Raw genomic sequence first — 23,582 nt, 5'->3', positions numbered from 1 at the left:
AGCCCTTTACTTCTTACTGTTTAGGAGAATTAAAGAATGAAATCACACGTGTGCTCTCAATCTCAGATACACAGGACTGGTGGTTTAGGATTACATGGCTGTGTTGTCTTGGCCCTCAGTGTAGGTGTCTTATTGCGCCATCTTGTGGCCAAAACACATTTTCTAATTATACAAGAAGACCTAAAAAGAGATGCATCATGCTTAGGTCACCAAATGGAACATGGAAATTATGCTAAATTCTGATTTGGCCGGATTATTTACTGAGGGACATTATTTGTGTATGAATGTTGTAGATTTAGACAGAAACATAAAGAACATTTATGAATAATTATTTAATCTTAACAGTCAGTGTGAGCCTGCTGATGATAAAAGCACACATATATTTTCTTATTCATATGCTTTATATGTTTTTTGTAAATACTCGTATAGAATAGAACTTAAAATCATAAAAGGAAACATACAGAAAGTCATAAAAACAAGACACATTTAAAATAAGAGATAGTAATGAAAACAAGAAATAGAGACAATTGTAAAAGACAAAGAAAACATTCTACAAGTAGAATTCACATTTTAGACATTCTCGAGTTCCCCTGCTGTTAAAAAGGGCCTGAAAACCTGAAACCCAGAGGGGGAAAAAAAAACACCCTCCCAGTGTAAAACTACATTACCCACAATGCTCAAGTGGCTATGTTTTCTTTTTTCCGGATGTAACATCACATGAGTTGACTGTCAACATGCAAGATGGCCACGCATCACAGGCAAAATGCTGCTGGGCGGAGAAAAGTACAGGTAATTTATCAGAGTTTCACGTTTGCGATTTGTTCCGTACCATGTCCGAGGGGTGTCTCAGCTTGGACAAGTGCTTCGCGGAGACTTGACGAAGAGCAAAAACCGTTAAAAATGGCAGCGGGGCAGTAACGAGTCATGACTCGAGCCGGCTAACGTAGCTAGCTTAGCTTACGTGAGGAGTTGCCGTCTCCTGCCAACGGTCGGTGTCTAAATGACTGCGTGGTTTTGTGAACAGTTCTTGCACACATGCGCTGAAGTTACACCATTAAACTGTTAACCAGCTCGTCATTTAGCCTCGGTGATGAATGTGGTGTCGTAACAGCCGCTGTTGACGCGTGATAGCCTAGCAACACTGTATGCGGGCTTGGTCTAATTGCTGGGAATACGTTCATGTCTCGGTGATCACATCTAATCATGCTGCCATTGTGCGTGGTTGTCAAATCAAAAATATGGCCGAATTCATCCCTCCCTGCAAAGATGCAGAAAGAAATATATTTGGAAACTGTGTCGTTTATCGTGGCGACGCGTTTGTTGCATGTTTCTAGTATGAACAGGTGCACGAAACTTATCTTGTGAGTAACTAGGTATCCGTGTCAAAACCAGCCCACTGGCTATTCACAACCAGCCCAACAGCAGCAAAGCCAGCCGAATAATTATAAATCCAATACTAGAAACTAAATATACCATTGCCACAAGTCCTGCAGCGTTACTGTCATTGGCATAATGTGTTGTAACATTCGTAAACACAGCACAAAAACAGAAATGTTAAGTGGGACATTAGCATAAGTTAAACAGTTTTTAAATTAAGGTCCAAGATGGCTTTGTATAATTAGACACATTGATTGTGTCTAATTGTGAAGTAAAATACAGTGTGTGTAAATGCATTCTTAGATGTCTGCCTTCTTTTGCCTGTCTGAATGATATGAAGTTACCATTGTAGTTTCCTCTGCATTTACTATCTGCAGTGGTTCCCAAACTTTTCACTCCTGTACCCCTTCAGTTATTTGACCTCCAGCCATGCACTTGTGTCTGTCTGTACACACAGCAACACCAGCACACCACCATCGCCATATATTTTTTTAAATAAATCTACTGCAATGTCTGAATTTGGCTGTATGTCTATGACAGTTTCTAAACGTAATCAGGCTGTTTGCAAATCATGTTTCCTTTGTTATGTTTTTGTTTCTTTTGACTACATGTACCCCCTCCATTACTTTGCGTACCCCTGTTTGGGAATCACTGCTATACACCACATAATTAAAAGTTGTAGTGAATTAACATATTATTGTAATGGCTTATATATCGAAGCGTTACAGTTTTTGTTGTAGATTGCTCAATTTGACGTTTTACTGCAAAAAGAACTGTTTCTTGTTTTGGATCTATCACGGTCTCCCAGTTTAGCAGGAAAATGACTCACTCCCTTTTTTTTTTTTCTTCAGGTGTCCTATGTCATTAGAGATGAGGTGGAGAAGTACAATCGAAATGGGGTGAATGCACTGCAGCTTGACCCAGCACTCAATCGTCTCTTCACTGCTGGGAGGGACTCCATCATCCGGATATGGAGTGTTTACCAGCACAAGGTAAAGATTCTTCTTCTCCTCAGCTGTATTCAATTGAAGTCATGTAATGATCATACAAAGGTCACATGCATGAGTTGCGCTCATTCTTTCAAATTAAAAGTGTCTCGAGTTTTTTTTCTCTTTCACTGTAGCAGGACCCGTATATTGCATCGATGGAGCATCATACAGACTGGGTCAATGACATAGTTCTGTGTTGCAATGGAAAAACTTGTGAGTTTGCTGACTTACATCTTTTATTTCCTCTCCGAATTATAGTTCCCAGCTCTGTATTTTACATTCAGCTATTCTCATTGACTGCCTTCTATTTTTTAGTGATATCTGCCTCATCGGATACAACTGTCAAAGTATGGAATGCACACAAAGGCTTCTGCATGTCGACGTTACGAACACACAAGGACTATGTGAAAGCTTTGGCCTACGCTAAGGACAAGGAGCTGGTGGCATCAGCGGGTCTCGACCGCCAGATTTTTCTTTGGGATGTGAACACACTAACAGCACTCACTGCTTCCAATAACACTGTAACCAGTAAGTAGTGTTTATTTCTCTGTGACAGCTGTTTCTATTTTTAGTTCATGTCTATGTGACCATGTTTGTCAGGTGAAAAACGTTGCACACATGTGGATCCATTCTATTTTGTTTGCAACAGCCTCTTCTTTGAGTGGGAACAAGGACTCTATCTACAGTCTAGCGATGAATCAGATGGGCACAGTCATTGTATCTGGATCCACAGAAAAGGTTTGGTTTCCCAGTGATGCACATACTAATAATTAAATTTAATCCGATTAATGCAACACACAGTTAATGGCTTAACCCAGGAAACGTTTGTCACAAAACAATCTCTAATCTAAAAAGTATTAGTTACTCTTTTTTGTTTTTGGAAACGGGGTGCAAGGTTATATTTGTGCATAATTGGCACCTTAACTGGTGGAGATAAGATTAAAGGTGTTAAAGCTGCTGCTAAAATACATCGAATAGCTCTATATTCTGACAGCTATGTTTGACATTAAGTGTGGTCTCAGTCGCACAACACTTCATCAAACCAGGAACCAGATTTCTACAAAGAAGGTTATTTGTCACAGTCTACGTGGAAGTGACATAAAGAAGAGACAGAGGAATGCTTAATTAAGCAACAGACAGTAGTTTGGCCAAAAGATGACATCACTGAGCAGCTTGAAGGTGATCTGTGAAATGAATCTGTATAAATAAATCTCTTCATGATGTCTCAAAGATGTTTCTTTTTGACTTCCTGGCATCTTTGAAGACATCGCTGAAATTATTTAAAAGATCATGTAAATTGTGGCTACAGTAAACATCCAATTGTTATAATACACGTAAAATGGAAAGGTTACCAGTACAAAGTGATCTGACTCTCTGCTTATATTCTTCAGGTTTTGAGAGTGTGGGATCCTCGAACATGCGCAAAACTGATGAAGCTAAAGGGTCACACGGACAATGTCAAGTCATTGCTCTTGAATCGAGATGGCACTCAGGTGACTTAAGATGTGTGACATAAACTGTGGTTCGCAGCTGATTGACAAGAAGGTAGAAATGATAATCAGCTACTTTCTATTTACTTCCTCTCAGTGCCTTTCGGGCAGTTCAGATGGGACCATCCGTTTGTGGTCACTCGGCCAGCAGAGGTGTATCGCCACCTACCGGGTGCACGATGAAGGGGTGTGGGCCCTGCAGGTCAATGAGGCCTTTACACATGTCTACTCTGGAGGCAGGGACAAAAAGATCTACTGCACTGACCTGCGCAACCCAGACATCCGTGTGCTCATCTGTGAGGAAAAGGCCCCAGTGCTCAAAGTAAGAGTACAGTACACATTAATCAATAAAACTTTTTTTTTTTTCTGTTGAGCAATGATGATGTCATTTTATAGATTAACATTAAATGAAATGTTTTGTCTGGGGAATTAATAATTGTATGTAATGGTCTTGTCAGTATGCCAACCTTTGCTTTAAGTGGGTGTCTGCAGACGGAGGTTCTGGTAGTTTTGTGTTTACCTGCACTTTGGGTTCCCATTGCATACATACTGTAGTGTAGTACATGTTACTTCCTATGCCATATATTCTCTTTTATGAATTTCTTGTTCTGTTTTTTTCTTTTAGGGAATGTTGGGCTGTATTGGGTTTCTTTAAGTTGAAAAGTACTCAGAATAATACATCAGTTAGTCTCCTTGATCATTCATCTGATCATATCTAACCATATGGAGTCATTCACCTTTTTTTTCCTGCCTCCTTTCTGTTGCTCAGATGGAACTGGACAGATCTGCCGACCCACCTCCAGCAATCTGGGTCTCCACCACCAAGTCATCTGTTAATAAATGGGTAAGCATACGTGACACCTCTGGGATCACTGCGTGACTGACAATGTAATGACTGGAATTCAGTGTTTATACAGACTTACGCATGTGGCAACGCCCAAAGCTCCTCAATCAAAGTCCTCCTGCACTGTGTGTAGAAAATTAAAACAAGATTTGTTTTGAGATGACACACAAAATGTAATTGCATTGCATAATTGTGTGTTTTGCGTGCAGTCTCTAAAGGGAATGCACAACTTCAGGTCATCGGGGGAGTATGACAACGATTGCACTACTCCTCTGACCCCACTATGTACTCAGCCAGAGCAGGTCATTAAAGGTAAACTTGTGTTTTTCGTACCTGAAACTGCAGCGCTCTCCTCATCTTCCTTCTGTCTTAAGTAGATTTTTGTCTGTTGTGTTCACAGGAGGTGCCAGTATTATCCAGTGCCACATTCTGAATGACAAGAGACACATACTCACCAAAGACACCAACAACAATGTGGCATTCTGGGATGTCCTTAAGGTAAATGTAGTAAAGTTACTTTCCTCCAATCAATCATGATACTTAGGGTTAAACTGTTCCAACAAATCTAGTGCAGCAATTATGTTAATGACCGATCTCTCAGTTAATTTCTCAATTACACAACATGACACTTGGATAATGATGGTTGTGGGTTTTTCGGTTAATTCTAAATGTTAATTCTGTTGTTTCATTTTATTGTATTTCACCTTCAGGCATGCAAGGGTGAAGATTTGGGCAAAGTGGAGTTCGATGAAGAGATTAAAAAGCGTTTCAAAATGGTCTATGTGCCAAACTGGTTCTCTGTTGACCTGAAAACTGGGGTGAGTCACAATCCTGCTCCTAAAAGATATGCTCCTCAGTTTAGTAAGTGTGTGTCTAAGTAACTCTTTTATTTGCTGCTGAACAGATGCTCACTATCACACTGGATGAGAGCGATTGCTTCGCTGCCTGGGTTTCTGCAAAAGACGCAGGGTTTTCAAGCTCCGATGGTTCAGACCCAAAGTGTAAGATATCTGAATTAATCACATTTTATAATCAAATACACATTAGATACTGCAACTAAGAATTGCATGACGTTGACCCTTGGTCTGTCGCAGTGAACCTCGGTGGACTGCTGCTGCAGGCTCTGCTGGAGTTTTGGCCAAGAACTCGCATCAATCCCATGGACGAGGAGGAGAATGAGGTCAACCACGGTAAGAAGTTGGTTGACTTCGCGTTCACAATGCCGTGTCATCACAAAAAGCAAAATCAGTTACTCACAGAAGCATTGCTCGTGTGTCCACAGTGAATGGAGAGCAGGAGAACAGGGTCCAAAAAGGAAATGGATATTTCCAGGTGCCTCCACACACGCCGGTCATCTTTGGGGAAGCAGGAGGCAGAACTCTGTTTCGGTATGTTTTCTTTTCACTAACAGTGCAGGTTAAATGTAGACTGAAAGCACTAGCATGTTATCTTATGTGACCGATGCACATACATTTTTCATATTGCATAGAGATGTAAATATTCTCTGACTCCTAACGGCCTCTGATCTCACGTGTTGCAGGTTGCTATGTAGAGATTCAGGTGGAGAGACTGAATCCATGTTGCTGAATGAGACAGTCCCACAATGGGTTATTGACATAACTGTAGATGTGAGTATTATTTCTCCTTACAGTATACTTCAACATTTCAGCATCATGACGCAAATTAAATTCTGATGCATAGTAGTGTTTTCTGAAATGGTTTACAGTGACATATCGAGGAGCTACGTGTGTATGCAAAGTCGCTAGAGACAAGTAAACTGTTAAACAGTTGGTTTTCAATTACAACCGCACTTTTCTTGAGAAGTTAACATTATGACGTATAGTGTGCCAGGCTAAAATCATACGTATGTGTTCAAAATGAATCGACTTCTTTTGACATGTCAGTGTAAGCTCAGTTGTACTAACTCTTGTCAGCGCGGTACATTTTGAACCCTACATGAAAGTTTACAGGGGATTTTGTTTGTTACTGTCATGCTCACAATATACAGTCAAGACTTGAGCTGACATTTCATGTTGTGCAACAGTTACATGTTGTATTTTTCCACTCCTGTTTCAGAAAAATATGCCTAAGTTCAACAAAATCCCATTCTACCTCCAGCCTCATTCCTCCTCTGGTGCAAAAACTCTAAAGAAGTGAGTGAAAACATGCATTTCCTTTTTAAATATGTGAAGCAGTGAGCAGAAAGCCAGTTCATGTACACAGCCGTGAACGGGGAAAGTCCTTCAGTGTATTGTAGTCTACCTGCTGATGGCTGACTTTGCCTCCCGTGTGTTCTCTGCAGGGACCGCCTCTCCGCCAGTGACATGCTTCAGGTGAGGAAGGTGATGGAGCATGTTTACGAGAAAATCATCAACCTCGACAACGAGTCGCAGACCACCAGCTCCACGGCCAACGATAAGCCTGGGGAGCAGGAGAAGGAGGAGGACATGGCTATGCTTGCTGAGGAGAAGATTGAGCTTATGTGTCAAGACCAGGTGGGCACACACGTCCTTGCCAGTCCAACTTGACATACTATTAAGCACCTTCAACATCCTCATTTGTAGTGAATTTTAAATCACCTTTATTTCCTCTTGATCTCTAACCCAGGTTCTAGATCCCAACATGGACCTGCGAACAGTTAAACATTTTATCTGGAAGAGCGGAGGGGACTTGACGCTTCACTATAGGCAGAAGTCCACGTGAAAGTCAGCATTTTTAAAAGAGGAACTCTGTCATTTGCCAATCACCACCCACCTCTGACATGTAGAACCCTAAACCCCATTGTGAGGACAAGAGTCCCAGTATCAATGAGAATCCAGTAAAATTTGTGGCAACCTGGCTCATCGTGGTGTATCTTAGGGAACTGACCAGAACAGACCGGAGCAGCCAACAGACACCTGGGAAGTTAGTTGTCCGTGCTTTTTTTTTTCCCGTTTTTTTTATTTTATTTTACAGTTTAAACAAAGAACTCAGTGGGTTTCTTTTTCCCAGCACTCACCAATGTGATTTATTTTTCTTTTGACTGCTACGTTTGTTTCTTTCCTCCTGACTGCCATTTTACTTTGAAGTGATTGCGTCCGAGTGTGTGTGTGTGTGAGTGAGTGTATGCACATGGATGTAGTAGACTGTTCTAGTACATTCCAGAAACTGTCCTTGTTCTACAAACACTCCACGGCCGTCATCAGTTTGAAGAACACTTGGGTAGCGTCAACACAGTTGTCGTCATCTGTTCCGTTGTCGCCACCGCACATCTAAACTTGAACTTAACCTCAGCTTAGACTTCTAATCATTGAACTATGCTGACAGAAGCACTTGTCTTGGTCTTTTCTGTTTAGCTGTGCTGTTCTAAATGGACTGAATGTTGTTGTTTTTGTAAATATGTGTACAACATTATTTTTGATTTTGTTTTTCAGGGTGGGGTCAATAGTTTCATTATGTTGTTGTACAGTTTACTTAAAACCAGGTTATTTTTCCAAATCCCTAGAGCACATTTGTGGTCATGAAGGTAATTTTACTATTTTACATGGATGTTTAAAAAATTGCATTTGTTGGTATTCAATACAGCCCAGAAATTGCAGTTGACTCCTGAAGAATGTCAGTAGTTGTTCAAGTCAGCTAAGCGATTGGGAAATTATATATAAGGCATATATCTTAAACAATAACTCGTGCTTCACTTGCTCTGTGCTCGGCTCATGAGGAGGGACGTTGTTGACGGCGAGGGCTGTTCCTAATGTATATTTCGTTTAGATTTCAATAGTTAAATGAAACCTTAATACACATAACTTGAAGGGGAATCTCTTTCAGAATATATCAAACATTCAACCACTGTGGGAAAGTCACCAAAGTAAAATAAATGCTAATACTCATTTCTCTTCGTGTGTCACCAAGCAGAACGACAAATCCCTTCCTTGTGAATTTTCTGGAGTTATTTTGCCATGAGGAGTGTATGTGTGTAACGCTGTAGTGGGGGGGGGGAGGGGGGGTGCACAGAGTGAGCTCTAATTGGCCAAAACCAGGTTGGGTTCCATAATTGGGCCATAACACTGCAATATCCCTGTTGTAATAACTTGTGAAATATGTATATTTTAGGCATTCAGAGAAATAAATTGGAATGGTTTAACAATGACAGATTTATGGGAATTATAAATGGATGTTTTTTGAGTTGTTCCGCAGATGAGTGTGAAGCAAGAAAAGACGATTTCTCTTTGAGTCAGTGATATGATTGTTTAACCTTTAAAGAACCCATCTCACATTCATCAAAAGACTCTGCACTCATTCCTAATAAAACATACAATTCATTGATAAAATATTTGCCAAAATACTTTTCCTTATTTTACACACTAGCACCTACTCTGACAGAAAAAAACCCATTAAGTATCCCCCCCACAGAAAAACATTAAATTACCAAACAGCAATATTACTGTTATCAGCCTTTTTACATATCTCAAGCATATAAGCTACTAAATTTAAACTACTTATCAATAGTTGCATAGATTACTAAATGAAAAATGATGTAAAATAAAACCAGGGGGACATAATTCCAGATTGACGGGCAGTAAAATTGTTTTCAAACTGATCAATAACCTTTTGTCTGGTTAAATTATTCAAAACCACATCTTTAAATCTGCTGTAAAAGCTTATTATAAGGTTGAATGCAAGTCAAATACATATTTTCCTCAATCCAAGGGAAAAACATTATAAATCCCAATTACAAATACGACTCGTGTATTTAAAAGCATGATCGGAGGAATTATTAAATTGATAATGCTTCGTCAAAGCACAACAGCAGTAACACTGCCAACAATCTGGTAGATTTAAAAACGGCTAGTGTCGTGTAGGTTATGGTTTCCAGCCTGACGTGTTTTCCTTTCGAAGTATTCAAGTATCCATCACTTTAGTGTATCAGAAACTAAGTCTTGTCCAAACTGAGCACCAGACAAGGGGAAATGTTAACAGCACACGAGCCCTTTTTGGCTAATAAATTAGCTGTAACTTTACATTCTCACATATAAAAAATAACAGTATATTCCTACACTGCTTCAAAGTGTTTTTTTAAAGCGTTAATGCTCTTAATGCCGTTTCCTGTTGTGCAACTAATCTGATGATACACACTGGTGTCAAGCTGTCACTGTAAAATCAGAAAGCTCTCCTGGGGTCTGTCCTGAACTTCCTCTATAGTGTTTCATTAAAAGGTGATTGTCAGTTTCACTTGTTTTGATCTTTGTGTTCGGGGCCGGACACCAGTTTAATCGAGATGTGGCTCTTCCGTTTCATCCTCACTGTGCTCATGGCTGCACTGCTGAGCAGAAGCCACGGCTGGACACTCCACAGAATCCTCCACTGCATCCTCAACAGTCTGAGCAGGACAGTCGTCTGCCTTCGACTCGTCAACAGCTGAGGATTGGAGGAGATGGACAGGAGATGGACAGGGAGGGTCTTCGGTGGTGACAAAGGACTCAACGCGAGGGTCAAATGTGTCTACGGGTGAAGACAACACACCGAAAGATGTACTTGGGCTATCGTTAGACTCCATGAGAAAGCTTTGTAGGTCTGCAGACTCTGCGGAGTCAGAAAAAATGTCAGAGGACGCAAGAGCAGAGGTGAGGTCCACGGTTGCCTGGGAGCTGAGCTCTTGTGTCTCTGTCTGGTCATCTGTTGACGATGAGAGCAGCGCACTGTCCTCCAGCTCGTCTGTGCAACAGGAAACCAAAATATAGTCTGGTTAATAGTTTACGGCAGATAAAAATCATGAGGGAAAGAGAGGCAGGAACAAAAATACCTAAACCTGGTGTAGCAGCTAAAAAAAGCCCATCAACACCATTTCAATTGCAAGTGGTTCTTTTGCCCTGTGTTTTTTCCTTTTTTAAATTCCTGGTGTGATTCCTGATACAAAAAGTATCACTATTTTGCATCTTTTACTTCGGTCTCTTTGAATCGATCACTTCGATGATCCAAAGTAAGAAAGAGTTTTTGCTGCATTTGATCTAAATCAGTGTCATGTGTTGTCATTAGGGAAAATCTCCCAATACGATAATACCGCTGCAACAATTCCACAGTAGAGCTGAACGATTTGGGAAAAATATATAATTGTCATTTTTCAAATCTAGATGTGATTTGTTTTGTGATGCAATTTTGATAAAAGTCAAGGTTCAATACTGAATATTCACAGTGTAGGAGATTTAAAATGTCAGTGAGCATTACTACACATCACCATCCAAACATTAACTGCTCTGTATTGAACGGATGAGAACTTAAAGCTATCGATTACATTGTTTTTATTGGCATAGAACAATCAATATGTTGAAATCAAAATTGCAACTTTTGCATTTTAAAAATAATAAAAACAATACATTTGAAACCGTGAGCTGCCGATATACATGTTGAAGGGTGGGAACTTATTGAAAATATTAATTTAACTCAAATTTTGACTTGCTAGCTATTCACTGGAAATAAATGCTACACTGGTAACTCACCGACACCAGAGATTTCACTGTCCTTCTCCTCATGCATGGTCAGTGAAGTGTTGGCCATATCTATTGATGACACGGACAAATCCAGCCTGTCCGCCAGCTCTGCGACATCGGGGTTCATCACTGCCACTTCAGAGTCTTAGAAACCAGGCAAAACAAGTGACAGGAAACTGTTGACATGATTTTCACAGAGGGCAGTACAGTTTCAGCTTTAAATACTGAATAAATGAACTGACCAGGGTCCATGACTCTCTGGATGGGAGGAGGCAGAGGAGATTCCTGGGGGGTGACCTGCTCCACCTCTAACACATCTTCACTCTGGGTTGAAGGTGCCATTAGTGGTGCCTGGGAATAAAAAGAAATCATACCGTTACTCACATAATGTGCACAAAATGTTGTTTTTGTGCACAAAGGTCCAATGTGGTGGCTAGTGTGCAATTATACCATCAACACCCACATTTAAGAAAGAAAAGAGCTATTGAATAGCTGTCCCCTGTAGTGAGCACTATACATTTACCTCAGTGAATCCATGTGAATGCAGTGTCGGGGAGGGTTTCTCCTCAGGAACAAGGGCGACAGGCTTTCCAGTTGATTCCAGAGTAGAATTTGCCGGGATTCGGTGCAGGTAGCCATAACCAATGCCACAACCCAAACTAGGAAGAAACATGTATACAACATAAACATAATGATGTATAAATAACCCTAAACAGCCTCAATGTAAATAGGATGATTTGTTTATATTAAATAAACTTTGTATAACACCAGTGCCCACAGCGACCGTCATGTGGAGGATAAAGTGGTAGAAGAAATTTAGTTAAAACGCACCACTTTGTTCAGTTAACACAAAGATTATTTGTTTCAAATAGATGCAACTCATCCACTCATTCCTGTGAATGTGTTTATTGCCACAAACCTGCCCTCTCCTCCCCATGCTCCATTAGGTGTGACCACCACCTCCCTGCAGGAGTCTGTCTGCATGTTGTACACCAGCAGCTTCAGAGGTTTCCCTTCATGAGCTTCTATCAGTGAGAAGAAGTCCTCTGACTGGAAATCAGAAACTCTGAATTAGCTACACCTCATCTGTGAATGTGACCTTCAACACAACAATGAAATGTTCGGTTTTTTTTTTATTTCTTTATCTACATCATCTAATTAAATTACATGCCACAAACCATCTACAAAAATGTCAAGAAATATGAGATTAAAAAAATGAGTCTCACATCCTGCAACACCTGATCTGCTCCAACAATGTAGTCACTGTGTGGTTGAAGTCCAGCGAGCGCAGCAGGTGAACCGGCCTCCACATCCTTGTGGAAAGAAACCTCAGTTATAAAATATAAATGAATACTTACAAATGAAGCCATCACTGAGTAAAGTGGCTAACTCACCAGGACGTGCCACACATTCTCACTAGCTCCTTGGTAGCTGCAGAAGCGAACGCTGGCACCGAGCAACCCCTGTCCTCCCCATAAGCTACTGGGCACCACGTCCAGCAGACGAATGCTTGTGGTTTTAGTACTGTACACCTCCATCTTCACTGCTCTCTCCATATTGGACTTCAGGAGCTCCTTCAGCAGGTCATTCTCCACATTCTGGCAAATAGAGCAGATCCAGCTTTGTGCTCAGCGACAAGTTAATTTAATGCTTTGTCCTACGAATCAAATAAATAAACTTACAAGTCTTTTATTGTCCAGAGACAGAATGAAGTCAAAGAAGGGCTGCAGTCCGGCCTCTTCTGCAGGGGAGTTTGGCTGCACCTGTCCAAGTTAGACACAAGCATTCTTGATCATTTTGCTGTATATTAAGGTAAAGTGTTTCCTGTTAAAATGGATTAATGTACACATTTTTTTTTTATTTTTTTTTAACAATTCAAACAATCATTACATTTCCCAGGGCCAATGAACTTCAACCAATGAACATCTCATAAGTTTAATATAGCCTTATTTATGTTCATTTTCTCAACACATTTGAAAGTCTTGAGAAGGGCTGTAATGATTAATTGATTAGTCAATTACTAAAATAATTGTCAACCATTTTGAAAACATGAGTGGGGTTTTTTTTATGTCAGATTTCTCAGCTCCTTAAATGTGAATATTTTTTAGTTTCTTTGCTCCATATAACAAAAAAATCGTTAAAACTGTATAGTTTTAGTTAGAGGACAAAAGGTAGACATAAAAGACCGTCATCATTTTAAGGAAACAATTATCAACATTTTGTGAACCAATTGAGTAATCAAGAAAACAACAGTTATATTCATCACTGATTAAAATAGTCGTTAGATGTAGGTTTCTATCAGGTTTCATTGGGTCATTAAAGCAAGAGTTCAGAGAGGTTAAAGGAATAAAATTACACAAGCATGTGTCCTCAATTAACATCTTAATAATAAAGTAAATGCAGCAACTAATGATCATTTCCATAATATAATAGCACATTTCCATAGATTAGTTTATTAATTGTTCATATTCTCCATTTACCTTTTGGTCTATAAAATGTTTTCTCTAAATCTCAATCTGTTTTGTCCACAAATCTAAAGAGTTCAGTTTTTCTACTGTCATTGTCATATAGTATAAATCAGGGGTCTCAAAGTCAATTGACCTGGGGGCCACATGAATTTCAAGCCTGGTCTGTAGGAGGTGCTCAAGCAAGCAAGATATTATCTTAAAATTGTATCACAATATTCCATCATGATATGAACATTTGTGGCAATATTTTACATAATTTCAAAATAAAGGTGTTTGTTTCGATACACAAAAACATATAATTTACAACAACGAAAAAGTATGATGTTAAATAAGTCTGTAAATGTCTAAAACAAACATTTAAGTGGCGGGCCACATAAAATTGATCGAAGGGCCGCATGTGGACCGCGGTCCGCGAATTTGAGACCACGGAAAATACCACATTAAAAAAAAAACTTGCTTTTGATGTAAAACGACTTTAAGTCCATGAAATCTTTATGTAAATAAAATGTTAGATGTTTATTATTCCTTACACCGATTAAATAGTTGGCGATTAGTATAATAACTGCAGCCATGAGATTAAGGGTTCATCAGGACTATTGAATATATTGAAGTTATCCTACAGCATAATTAAAGCTTACATATGGAAACAATTAAACGCTTCTACTACACAATCATGCCCGTTGTGAACATCTAATAAACGGTGCCAATTCGTCAGGTTTAACCGGTAAAACCTGACGAAGCTAGCAGCTAGCTGCCTGTTAGCATTAACAGTGACTAGTCACGATAAGCCGCTGTTCCACGCGGCTAATTGAAGCAAAGAAAGCCGAGTCATGTTGAGTCTTACGCCGTGCACATGGTATCCATACGTCCCTCCCTCCGGCTCTTCTGAACTCTGTGACAAGCCCATCTCTCCCAGTAACTTTGAAGTTTAAACCAAAACAAGAGCGTGAGAGTGATCACAGATGACAGCTGGCGGCCATCTTGTATGCAGTCTGAAACAAACGAACACAGAGTACATCGAACGCATGCGAGTGGGGTGCGAGAGGACAACAGTGCAAAGTACCAGTCACTGCCACGAAAGTCTTATATTGTGGATTCAAACAACCAGTGTTATAATAATGTAACAAAGTACAAATACTTCGTTACTGTACTGTACTTTATTTGTATTTCTAGCAATTTGTACTTTTAATCTTTTAATGTATTTTTAATCCACTACATTTTCCCTAACTATCTTAGTCACTCATTACTACCAAATAAAATCTAATTCATATAAAAAAAAAAATGTATTCATATAGTACTTTTCTTGTCTTGATGATCTTTCATACCCAATCACAAACTGCAACATGGGGTTATGTGTCTTGTTCAAGGACACACATAGACCAGCAAAGCCAGGAATTGAACCCACAACCCTTTAGTTGAACGACAGCTCATCTACCACTGAACTACCATGGCTCAACTCTTTGCGTGGTTCAATGCTTTCAAATTTCTTCAGTTCCTACAAACTGATGAATGACACAAAATGACCACTCCGCAAATTAATTTAAGAACACTGACTAAATAAATAAAATTATTTTTTATTACTTCAATACAGAGATTTCAAACATTTTGTGAAGCATATAAAAAGGGATAACCCACAGTGATTCAGGCAATTGTTACAACAAATTCACAAATTTAAGACTGGAACTGTGTCTCAAGGTGGACAATCTTGTGAAATCATGGCCAGCTACAATACCAGCAGAATATATGAACTTTTCATGATATCTCAATAGGAAACGTGGCCTTAAAATATTAACTCTGCACTGACTCTAAATCTGGTAACACTGCCTTTAAAATATGTGCACCCTTCATTTATCAAAATTCAATATTCTCTGGGACTATGAAGAAATGAATGTAAATAAAAATACATATATATTAGATTACTCAAACAGAGTTTCTCAGAAACAAAGGCAAAATATTTTTAGGCAACAAATAAAATATCAAGCTTGGAAAAAATATTTTTTTCAAGCATTCATTGTACAATAAAATACTCTTACAAATATATTAAAGCAGTGCTCTGTACATAAAATGATCTCATACAGGTTCTCCTCAGGAGTTCCGTGAGTGGCTTATAAAAACTGATTATCTTTGACTGAGTGAACCTGTTCTGGGCTCGATTCAGTCAAGCCAATCAAGGACTCCAGGAGGTAGGTGCTTGACTCGTATTGTGGCAGATTAACAGAGCTGAACAGCTGTAGGTGGCAAACACTGGCTAAGTGTTTGTCTCCTTTAAAGGAGCTGAGGAGTTGTACAGATGGGTAGTCGCTGTCGAAGAACTCCAGGTCAGAGTCAGAAGACAGGCTCAAGTCCATGTACATCCCTGAGGAATAGTCCACAGTGGGAGAGGGAGTGTTGGGGTAGCCCTCCAGAGAGTCATTGTCGAAGAAGTCTCTGGCTTGGTTAGCATTCTCGTCCAGACAGTCCGTCAGTGAGGTCCTGCTCGCGTTGTCTGTGAATGCGTTGGGTGTCAGTTGTCTTGTATTGTCAGTAGTTGTGGCAGAGTTTCCACCATGATGTATCAGTGGTTCTCCCATGTGTCTGAGTTGACTGCACATGGCGTCGTTCATATTTTCAGAGTCACTAATACTAAGGGAACCCGGCGAACCTTCAGGGAGACTCTGGCTTTCAGTGAGACATCCTGCGGCTTCAGAGTCAGAGGAGGAGTAGGAGGACTCAGTCATGTCGCTGCTGCAGCTGTTCTCCTCCACCAACCGCTCTGGGGTGTAATGGAAGGAAGGCATCGCAGGCAGGGTGAGAGCGAGATCGTCTTCATCCATGGTAAACCCAAAGGGACACCTCTTGTCCTGTGTCACTGCATGAGCCTCATCTTGGTCCTCATCCTCTACAAGGTCCTCTGAAAGCCCTGTCTGGTCTTCTCGGTTCAGTGTTTCGTCCTGCAGTCGTCTCTCCAGTTCCAGTCTCATGACAGTGTGGATGTAATGGGTCCGCACACGTCTGGAGTCAAACTCGGTGCGTCCGTGAGTGTTTCCACAGCTGTCCTTCGTGCAGCCGCATGGGAAGTTCAAGCGGTCCACCTGTGGGTGAAGGGAGATCGGAGGAGAATGTAAGTGTGGATCAGGAATTGCATTGGTGAGTGATATGAATTACTTCTTAAGTAATTATACTTAAGAAAGTATAATTATTTCTTAATCACTATATTGGAACACATTCAGAAACATGAATGCAGTAAACATTTTTTTTTTTTTTAGATGAACAGTTTCTACAGGTTAAAATGTCAAGTATTTATTGGTAAAACTGTTTGTCCTACTATTTCAAGTCAACAAATATCTGCTCACATCATTCCAATAGAAAAAGCCAGTGATCACTGAATTTGACTTTTGACTTGGTACAGTAACAGTATGTACTGTTAATACTGTAAATACAGTCAGTGGTTATGTATATGCATATATGTGTTGTACCTGGCACTTGATGCCTGCTAGACTGCAGGCGCAGGTCTCTGGCTCACAGAAGCCTTGGCAGTCACATCCACACGCCTCTCTGGAAAGACGCAGATTGTGAAGCTGCCTCTTTTCCTCCCTGTCGATGCGCTTCACCCCTGCTGCCTGGAGGAGCACTTGCCGCTGTCTGGAGGAGTGCGGCTGAAGGAAATTCCTCTCCTTCAGCTCAGCGTCACTGATGTGGACGTCACAGTCTTCGTCTGGAATTTGATCCACGGTGAGCATGTCTGCTTCTTGCTGGTCCATGGCCCCACTGGTGATCAGCTGGATTCAAAACAACGGAAAGAGTGAGAAGACTGTGGCACATAAGTGTCATGCTGACTAATGCAAAGTTGTAGCGTACGCACTTTGTGTTTTAATGCCTTGAATCTGTCTTGTCTGCGCTTTTCTCGGAGCCTCTCTCTGCGTCTGTGCTGTTGCTCCAGTGCGTGCTCGGCCACAGTGTATCTCTGGATGGTGCTGTGCCGCTGCACCATGCCCAAAGTGGAACCTCCGCGTCTGGGCACACTGGTGAAGCCCTGGCAGCGTGGGAAACTGAACACTGACACGTGGTCAAAGCGCACACTGCTCTGTGCACTTCTGAGCCTTGGTCTCTTCAGAATGGAACGAACTGAGAGGGTTTTTGTAAAATAGACACAAAAAAAAAAGTGAGTCAAGTTGAGGGCAATGTTGCCAAAAAGGTTAAATACTGTAGGATGCATAAATAATATATCAATATAATCATATATATTACAATTGAATTATTGTTACTGAATTACTGCCAAACCCTCACCAGGGCTGGTTTTACAGTAGTCAACAAAACAATAACAAAGACAATGAAGCTTTATTTCTATAGCAATTACATAAACAAGGTTATAAAAACAAAACAAGATTAGGAAACGAAACAGATTATAGATACGTTTATAAAGCAATATGATTATAGATTATAAGAACTAAACTAGACTATGAGAAAAAATAAATCAGTATTACTTTGCTGGTTTAAATGTCATAAAGGTTACTTTATTATTTGATGGAAAATCTGCCTATGTAAAGTGCATTTGAACCAAGTGAAAAGCACTATATAAATAAAAAATATTGTAATTATCATTTATTGTTGTCCTGAGTCATAGTAGGGAAGCTCCATAATAAACTTTAGTCGTATACGGTAAGTGAAGTCCTCCTGAGATGTGACTCTGGTTTCTGCAGGTCACTGTTTGGCCACTAGGTGACACACTATGCACTTCACTGACATGGAGTTGATTCAGTTGGATAAGGAAATGAGATAACAAAGAGGGTTATTAGGTCTAAATGCTGTTAATTTGTGCTCAAACAGAATGTGATTAGACTCTTTCTGCCAATTTGGGTGTTAGTATCCTTTCATTTACTCTTGGGTTTTCACAGTTTGGCTTCAGCAGACTGTGTCTGACTGTCTCACACACAACTGAGGCTAAACTCCAGTTGCAAAGGTCACGAAACAACTGAGACCAGCTGACTAAACCTGTCTCAGCTGCTTTGTGTGTGTGTGGTGTTGTTGTTGTTACTTCTTGAGGTACTGGTTAAGTTCAGGGCTAAGATTTGAACTGTGGTGAGGTTACGGTTAGGGATAATGCTTTGTCAAGGCTGTCCAAATGAATGGGTGTCAATGAGAATCCTTAAAAGGAATAGCTGTTTGAAGCTGCATGTGTGTGTGTGTGTGTGTGTGTGCAGCTGTACACTGGGTTGCACCAGTTGTGAAACCCGGTAACAGACTCAAACAAACTGTAACACATGTGTTTTTAGAGTGAGCAATAATACCTACAGCATTTGTCCCTGCAGCCCTTTGTGATATGAGAACAAGCCCATTTAGTATGACTTCCATTAAAGGGACGCTGCTATTCAAATCAATTCCACAATGTCCCAATGCCTAGGCAAATTATGGTTTACACAAGCACACAGAGGCAAATCATTCTTACTGCATTATCTAGAATGGCCCTTTAGGCTCGGGTTTTCATATCAGCAACTCATAACAGTCCTGCTGCACAGTGATAAGAGACACTCCTATAAAACACTGACGGGGAAATGGTCAGATAAGGAAGAAGTTTGCATTATTTGAAAGTGGTCATCACTGGTTTTGGTGACTTACTGGGAAGCGACGGCGAGCTGCGAGCGGTGAAATCTTGGTTGTCAGAGGAGCTGCTCTCGCCATCTGACTCCCACTCTGAGGAGGCTGGGGAGGAAAGGGAGGAAGGAGGGGAGGAGGAGGAGGAGGAATAGCAGGGATTGTCAGCTACCTCCGCAAACTTTCTCTTCGGGATGCCTTTCATACTTTGGCAGTGATGCTTGATTTTCGTTCTGCATGGACACAAAAATAAAGTCCAAACGTTGGTCAATAAAGTACAGATGAATACAAAGCAAGACAGGCGTTGAACATGAACATGAAATGAAACATTACAGCAATGACATAAAAGCTGGGCAATTCCACAACTGCTTGTGTTTAACAGACTAACTATAGGCACCTTTGAAAATGACAAATGGAGGAATGAGAGCTCCTTCCTGTTGAAAGCTGCCGCTCTGCTGGTTGAGCTGGTTTCAGGCCAAAAGTTTGTTTAGGCTAATTATACTTTGATTGAGATTATTTAACAAAGTGATGTTTTGTGAGTTTGCAAATAAGTGAAGTGGAATCTTTCACACACAACCAGCTGAGCACTGTGGAGCACAGAGAGAGAGAAAATCAACAGCTCTTTTTCTTTTCCCTGTAGAGTAATTAACATTCCAATGATTCCTCAAGTTTTTTTGTGAGGAATATGTGGAAACAGAGGGTCCAGTGGTCACAAGCTGAATGCTCGGAGGTGTAATGGTTTCGATTGGCTACTATTTTTGGATGTGAACATGGAAAAATAAATCTAAACTTGTGTAATTTCAGGGTTGCATACCTAAGCAGGACTGCTCAAAGTTAGCATATAAACAGAAATCCAAGCAGAGTATGTCGTAAACCTATTTTTAAATGTGTTGTTTTCTCTGCAATGCAAAACAAATATGAATACAGAAACCTATGAAAACCATTCAGGAAGTTGCAAATAGAATTTCTCATTATGAGTAACAGTGATAACGATTTCAAAACTGAAACATCTCCATCTAACTTGAACTCTTGACCTGCGGATGTTTAATCTCCATCATAGGCAACTGCCGAGCTGACCAGAATTCAGATTTACCTCCTGTTCAGTTGCACAGAGACGGCAAGAGAATGTTCAACTGAACGCGAGCCACTGAAAACAGAACAGCGCGTGCATTTTGTAAAACAAGACAGAGTGTACCAGGTAAAATTGTCACTCTGCTTCTGGTCAGAGTTCTGTGCACAGGCTGTGCTCTGCCACGCTTTTACACTAATACACAGTCCACAAGACAAGGGCTTTCTGATAGTCTGTAGTAAGCAAATACTCAAATACCAGTGAGGCTGCGTGTGTGTGTGAGAGTGTGCATGCGCGCAGAGTGAGCAGCTTCCTGGATCCATCAGCAAATAAGAGGTGAAACAAGAGACAGCTTATTGTGCCATTTCAGTGTTTGCACAGTAGAACCCTGTGCTGCACAGACAGCGAGGAGGAGTAAAGGGATTTATGATCTTTGCTGAAAAAAAAAAAAAAAACACATCTGCACCACTTTCCCCTGAGCCTAAAAAATAATAAAGGGACAGTATTTCTAATTAAATGTGCACTGCAGCAACTTTTGTCTCTCGCCTTCACATGTACTACATTTAATAAAGAGAGAGTGGAGAGACTTGATGGTGCATGTGGGTATCCACTGAGACTGCATTAATAATTTAAAGGCTCAAAGCAGCAGCAGCAGCACTTACTGCATGTTCACATGCAGCAGGAGGAGATGGTGGCGCTTTAAAGTAGAAGACAGTGAGACTACAAGGAAAAATAACCACTAAATGTTTATGGTAATTACAGTGCAGCTTTATGAGGACACACTTTAAATCCCAACAGCGGACCTTTTCCAAACGTCACTGGATTTAGGGCATCTAAATTTTCAAGCCCCAGATTTGAACCATAGGCTGTATGTAGTAGACAGTTTTTGCAACTGGCAATTCACTGACATCACCTGCACACAGATAGCAGCTGTCAATCACTCAGTATCACTCACACATCTTCACATATTTTCAGATTTCTATGTGTTAGACATTGTTGGAAAGCTTAGAAACTACACTTTCAGTATCTGTAAATAACTCAAAATGTCCCTCGGGAGACTTGTTCCTGTTTTTTTTTTCCATGGCTGGGCACATTATGTGCTGTGCTTTATCTTCTTCATTTTCTATCTAAATGAGGACATCATTTACTAAACTGACATATAAATTGTGTTGGAAGTGGATTCATTTCCTATTGACTTCAATTCAGACTTCTTTTTGCAACCAACTGAGTCTCCCCCTGGTGGTTAACGGTGTCCTACTTTCTAGACTTCACTTGTAAAAAAACTAATAATTGTAGTTTTACAATTATTTTAGGGTTCTTTGCACAGCAGCCATTTTGAAAGGTCACAGTAGGAAAGTCACAGGTGCAAATAATTGAACGCGTGAATGATGGCTGAGTTCCATTTAGCTTCCTCAGTTTCAGGATGCATGCTGGTTCATTGTCACACCGTCTAGACTTGACATAAACTAAACAGAGCCATTGTTAACGTGATCAGTAACACGTGTGCTTTTCCTGCTATAACGTGTCAAAATGGCTGCTGTGCAAAGACCCTTGATTCGTATTTTGGCCATAATTTAGAAGCCTGGTGTTGTGTTTAAATATAAACACAACCAACCTAACTCTCCCAGACATTTGGTAAATGTTGTACTAATTCCATCCCTGTCTGAAGTCCACCTGCAATACCCTCCATGGCCCAACAGAGTGCCACGGCCCACACTTTGAGCAACACTGCCCTACAGGAATGCAACTTTTTTTCTTGTTTTTTTTCGATTACAGTGGAGAAGGAGTCGTTTCCTGACATTATAGTCGTCATTAGCCAGCTGACCTCTTCACCCCTCGGAGATCAGGTCAGCCACAATGACAACACTGTCTCCCCCCTCTGTCTCCCTCTGTCTCCCTCTGTCTCGACAGCAGAGACACACTGGCAGCCTCATTCCCATTTAAACCAAAGCAAACCTGTCGCTCCGGAGCAACACAACATAACACACATCTGAGTTGTTTTTTTTACACACTTGCACTCTCGTTTCTGTCTGAATTAGAAACATCAATGTAAGTATTTTACAGTAGTTATCACATTCCACAGACTCCTGCTACACAAACACCGAGTGATAATAAACATCATAAAAGATAAACGCGGTGCATACACATGTATAATAAACAACACGAGGAGAGTACTGTGACTTTACGTTACTCACCACGAAGGAAAAGGCAACATAATAAGAAAGAAGGCTGAATGTGACAGGAAGTTGAGCGTGCAGTCCGTGGAGCAGCCAGCTGAGCTCCGTGATTCCCTCCGTGTTTATGTGCAGACACACAGTAGTACTAGTGTGTACATGAGAGCTGTGGCTGCGAGCTCCCAAAGAGTCGATGCACAGGCGAGATCATTCACCGCCACCTCCCCCTTCCATAGACATGGCGCATGCGCCTTATTGAGTTCTACAGCGGAATTCCGGAAGTGAAAATGCAGTTCGTTTTCTCGAAATTTCAGCCATAATAGTGTCACCAATCAAGGAAGATTTACCACAAGATACAAGTTTTAATGTTATATAAAACTCTCCTGTAAATAGATGGATGGACGGGTAGGTAGGTAGGTAGGTCACTGTCGATAGGTAGTTAGGTACGTATGTTGGTAAGTCTTTGGAGAGAGACTTTCTTCCGTTTTCCAGTAATAATTTACTCCAAATTAAAGAACAGATTATGACAATTCATCTCACACCTGGTTGACATGGTTCCAGGCTTAAAACCCTAGTTAAAAAGTTGCATTCAGCAAGAGTAGCTAACATCTGCCCCAATAGCATATCTTAACGCTTGCTTACTATGAGAGCGTGTAGTGGGGCGGTATCCTCTCGCTTCACATGTCCTCTCTGAGGCTCTCCTGTCTGTCATGACGCAGACAGTGACACAGTCAGAGGCAGAAGACGTGTTTGACTGACGCTCCTCTCCACAGATTCCTGCCTGTTGTGCTCACACAGTGTCCTCACCAACAGTGAGGTAGTGGTAAATAAATAACATCACTGCCTTTTCTTTTTCTTTTCTTTTTTATAGCAGAAGGCCATCAGGGACCTTTATAAACACATGAAGTGTCTCCATGGTGACGTGTAACACTCACAGTTATTATAACAAACTATGTTTGTTTATGGCAAATAAATATGAAAAAACTCACTCGAGTGGACAGGATAATGACAGCCCAGAGGAACAAAAAAAATAAAAGTCTGTGGTATTCAACAGTGCTTATTTCACTTCTGAGGATTCAGTTTCCTGCATGTCTCTTTTATCTTTATGTCCTGTCTTTGTTTCCATACAGTGTCTG

At 40.6% G+C, this 23,582-nt stretch overlaps 3 protein-coding genes across 4 annotated transcripts; 1 reads left to right on the top strand and 2 right to left on the bottom strand.

The window, feature by feature from the left end:
- The first annotated feature begins 636 nt into the window (after window positions 1-636).
- On the top strand, window positions 637-8,826 carry LOC131461348 (WD repeat-containing protein 48). Of its 2 annotated transcripts, none has more exons than XM_058632662.1 (18): window positions 637-789; window positions 2,229-2,369; window positions 2,504-2,579; window positions 2,682-2,894; window positions 3,016-3,104; window positions 3,758-3,859; window positions 3,954-4,178; window positions 4,626-4,700; window positions 4,910-5,012; window positions 5,101-5,198; window positions 5,411-5,518; window positions 5,605-5,701; window positions 5,795-5,890; window positions 5,983-6,088; window positions 6,241-6,328; window positions 6,777-6,853; window positions 7,003-7,195; window positions 7,308-8,826. In XM_058632662.1, exons 1-18 carry the CDS (start codon window positions 742-744, stop codon window positions 7,401-7,403), a joined length of 2,031 nt encoding a protein of 676 aa, XP_058488645.1. In that variant the 5' UTR covers window positions 637-741; the 3' UTR covers window positions 7,404-8,826. The 2 variants fall into 2 exon arrangements, with proteins under 2 accessions (XP_058488645.1, XP_058488560.1); XM_058632577.1 differs by having other exon boundaries at window positions 2,501-2,579.
- An 84-nt stretch (window positions 8,827-8,910) lies between these two features.
- Window positions 8,911-14,629, bottom strand: gorasp1a (golgi reassembly stacking protein 1a). The gene is made up of 9 exons (XM_058632788.1): window positions 14,477-14,629; window positions 12,847-12,927; window positions 12,559-12,762; window positions 12,391-12,477; window positions 12,084-12,214; window positions 11,688-11,823; window positions 11,407-11,515; window positions 11,174-11,308; window positions 8,911-10,391 (listed from the first exon to the last, which is right to left on the bottom strand). Exons 1-9 carry the CDS (start codon window positions 14,537-14,539, stop codon window positions 9,946-9,948), a joined length of 1,392 nt encoding a protein of 463 aa, XP_058488771.1. The 5' UTR covers window positions 14,540-14,629; the 3' UTR covers window positions 8,911-9,945.
- A 557-nt stretch (window positions 14,630-15,186) lies between these two features.
- On the bottom strand, window positions 15,187-22,602 carry LOC131473564 (cysteine/serine-rich nuclear protein 1-like). The gene is made up of 5 exons (XM_058650847.1): window positions 22,468-22,602; window positions 19,228-19,436; window positions 17,474-17,736; window positions 17,088-17,390; window positions 15,187-16,703 (listed from the first exon to the last, which is right to left on the bottom strand). The coding sequence occupies exons 2-5, from the start codon at window positions 19,406-19,408 to the stop codon at window positions 15,738-15,740; spliced, it is 1,713 nt and encodes a 570-aa protein (XP_058506830.1). The 5' UTR covers window positions 19,409-19,436; window positions 22,468-22,602; the 3' UTR covers window positions 15,187-15,737.
- Window positions 22,603-23,582: the final 980 nt, after the last annotated feature.

The sequence above is a fragment of the Solea solea genome, chromosome 1 (genome assembly GCF_958295425.1).
Source record: "Solea solea chromosome 1, fSolSol10.1, whole genome shotgun sequence".
In the NCBI taxonomy this organism is placed as follows: domain Eukaryota; kingdom Metazoa; phylum Chordata; class Actinopteri; order Pleuronectiformes; family Soleidae; genus Solea; species Solea solea.
Note: the sequence above shows the minus strand (reverse complement) of the source record. Positions and strands in the feature narration are given on the sequence as shown.

What these genes read in the sequence shown, in the direction of transcription:
- LOC131473564 (XM_058650847.1), bottom strand. Translation starts at nt 19,408, where the DNA reads ATGAAAGGCATCCCGAAGAGAAAGTTTGCGGAGGTAGCTGACAATCCC. An exon ending in CAGCTCGCCGTCGCTTCCCA is followed by an intron (nt 17,737 to 19,227) that starts GTAAGTCACCAA and finishes AAACCCTCTCAG; the next exon opens with TTCGTTCCATTCTGAAGAGA. An exon ending in TCAAGGCATTAAAACACAAA is followed by an intron (nt 17,391 to 17,473) that starts GTGCGTACGCTA and finishes TTTTGAATCCAG; the next exon opens with CTGATCACCAGTGGGGCCAT.
- LOC131461348 (XM_058632577.1), top strand. Translation starts at nt 742, where the DNA reads ATGGCCACGCATCACAGGCAAAATGCTGCTGGGCGGAGAAAAGTACAG. An exon ending in CGATGGTTCAGACCCAAAGT is followed by an intron (nt 5,702 to 5,794) that starts GTAAGATATCTG and finishes GGTCTGTCGCAG; the next exon opens with TGAACCTCGGTGGACTGCTG. An exon ending in GGTGCAAAAACTCTAAAGAA is followed by an intron (nt 6,854 to 7,002) that starts GTGAGTGAAAAC and finishes TGTTCTCTGCAG; the next exon opens with GGACCGCCTCTCCGCCAGTG.
- gorasp1a (XM_058632788.1), bottom strand. Translation starts at nt 14,539, where the DNA reads ATGGGCTTGTCACAGAGTTCAGAAGAGCCGGAGGGAGGGACGTATGGA. An exon ending in ATGGATACCATGTGCACGGC is followed by an intron (nt 12,928 to 14,476) that starts GTAAGACTCAAC and finishes TAACTTGGACAG; the next exon opens with GTGCAGCCAAACTCCCCTGC. An exon ending in ATTCACATGGATTCACTGAG is followed by an intron (nt 11,516 to 11,687) that starts GTAAATGTATAG and finishes TTTTATTCCCAG; the next exon opens with GCACCACTAATGGCACCTTC.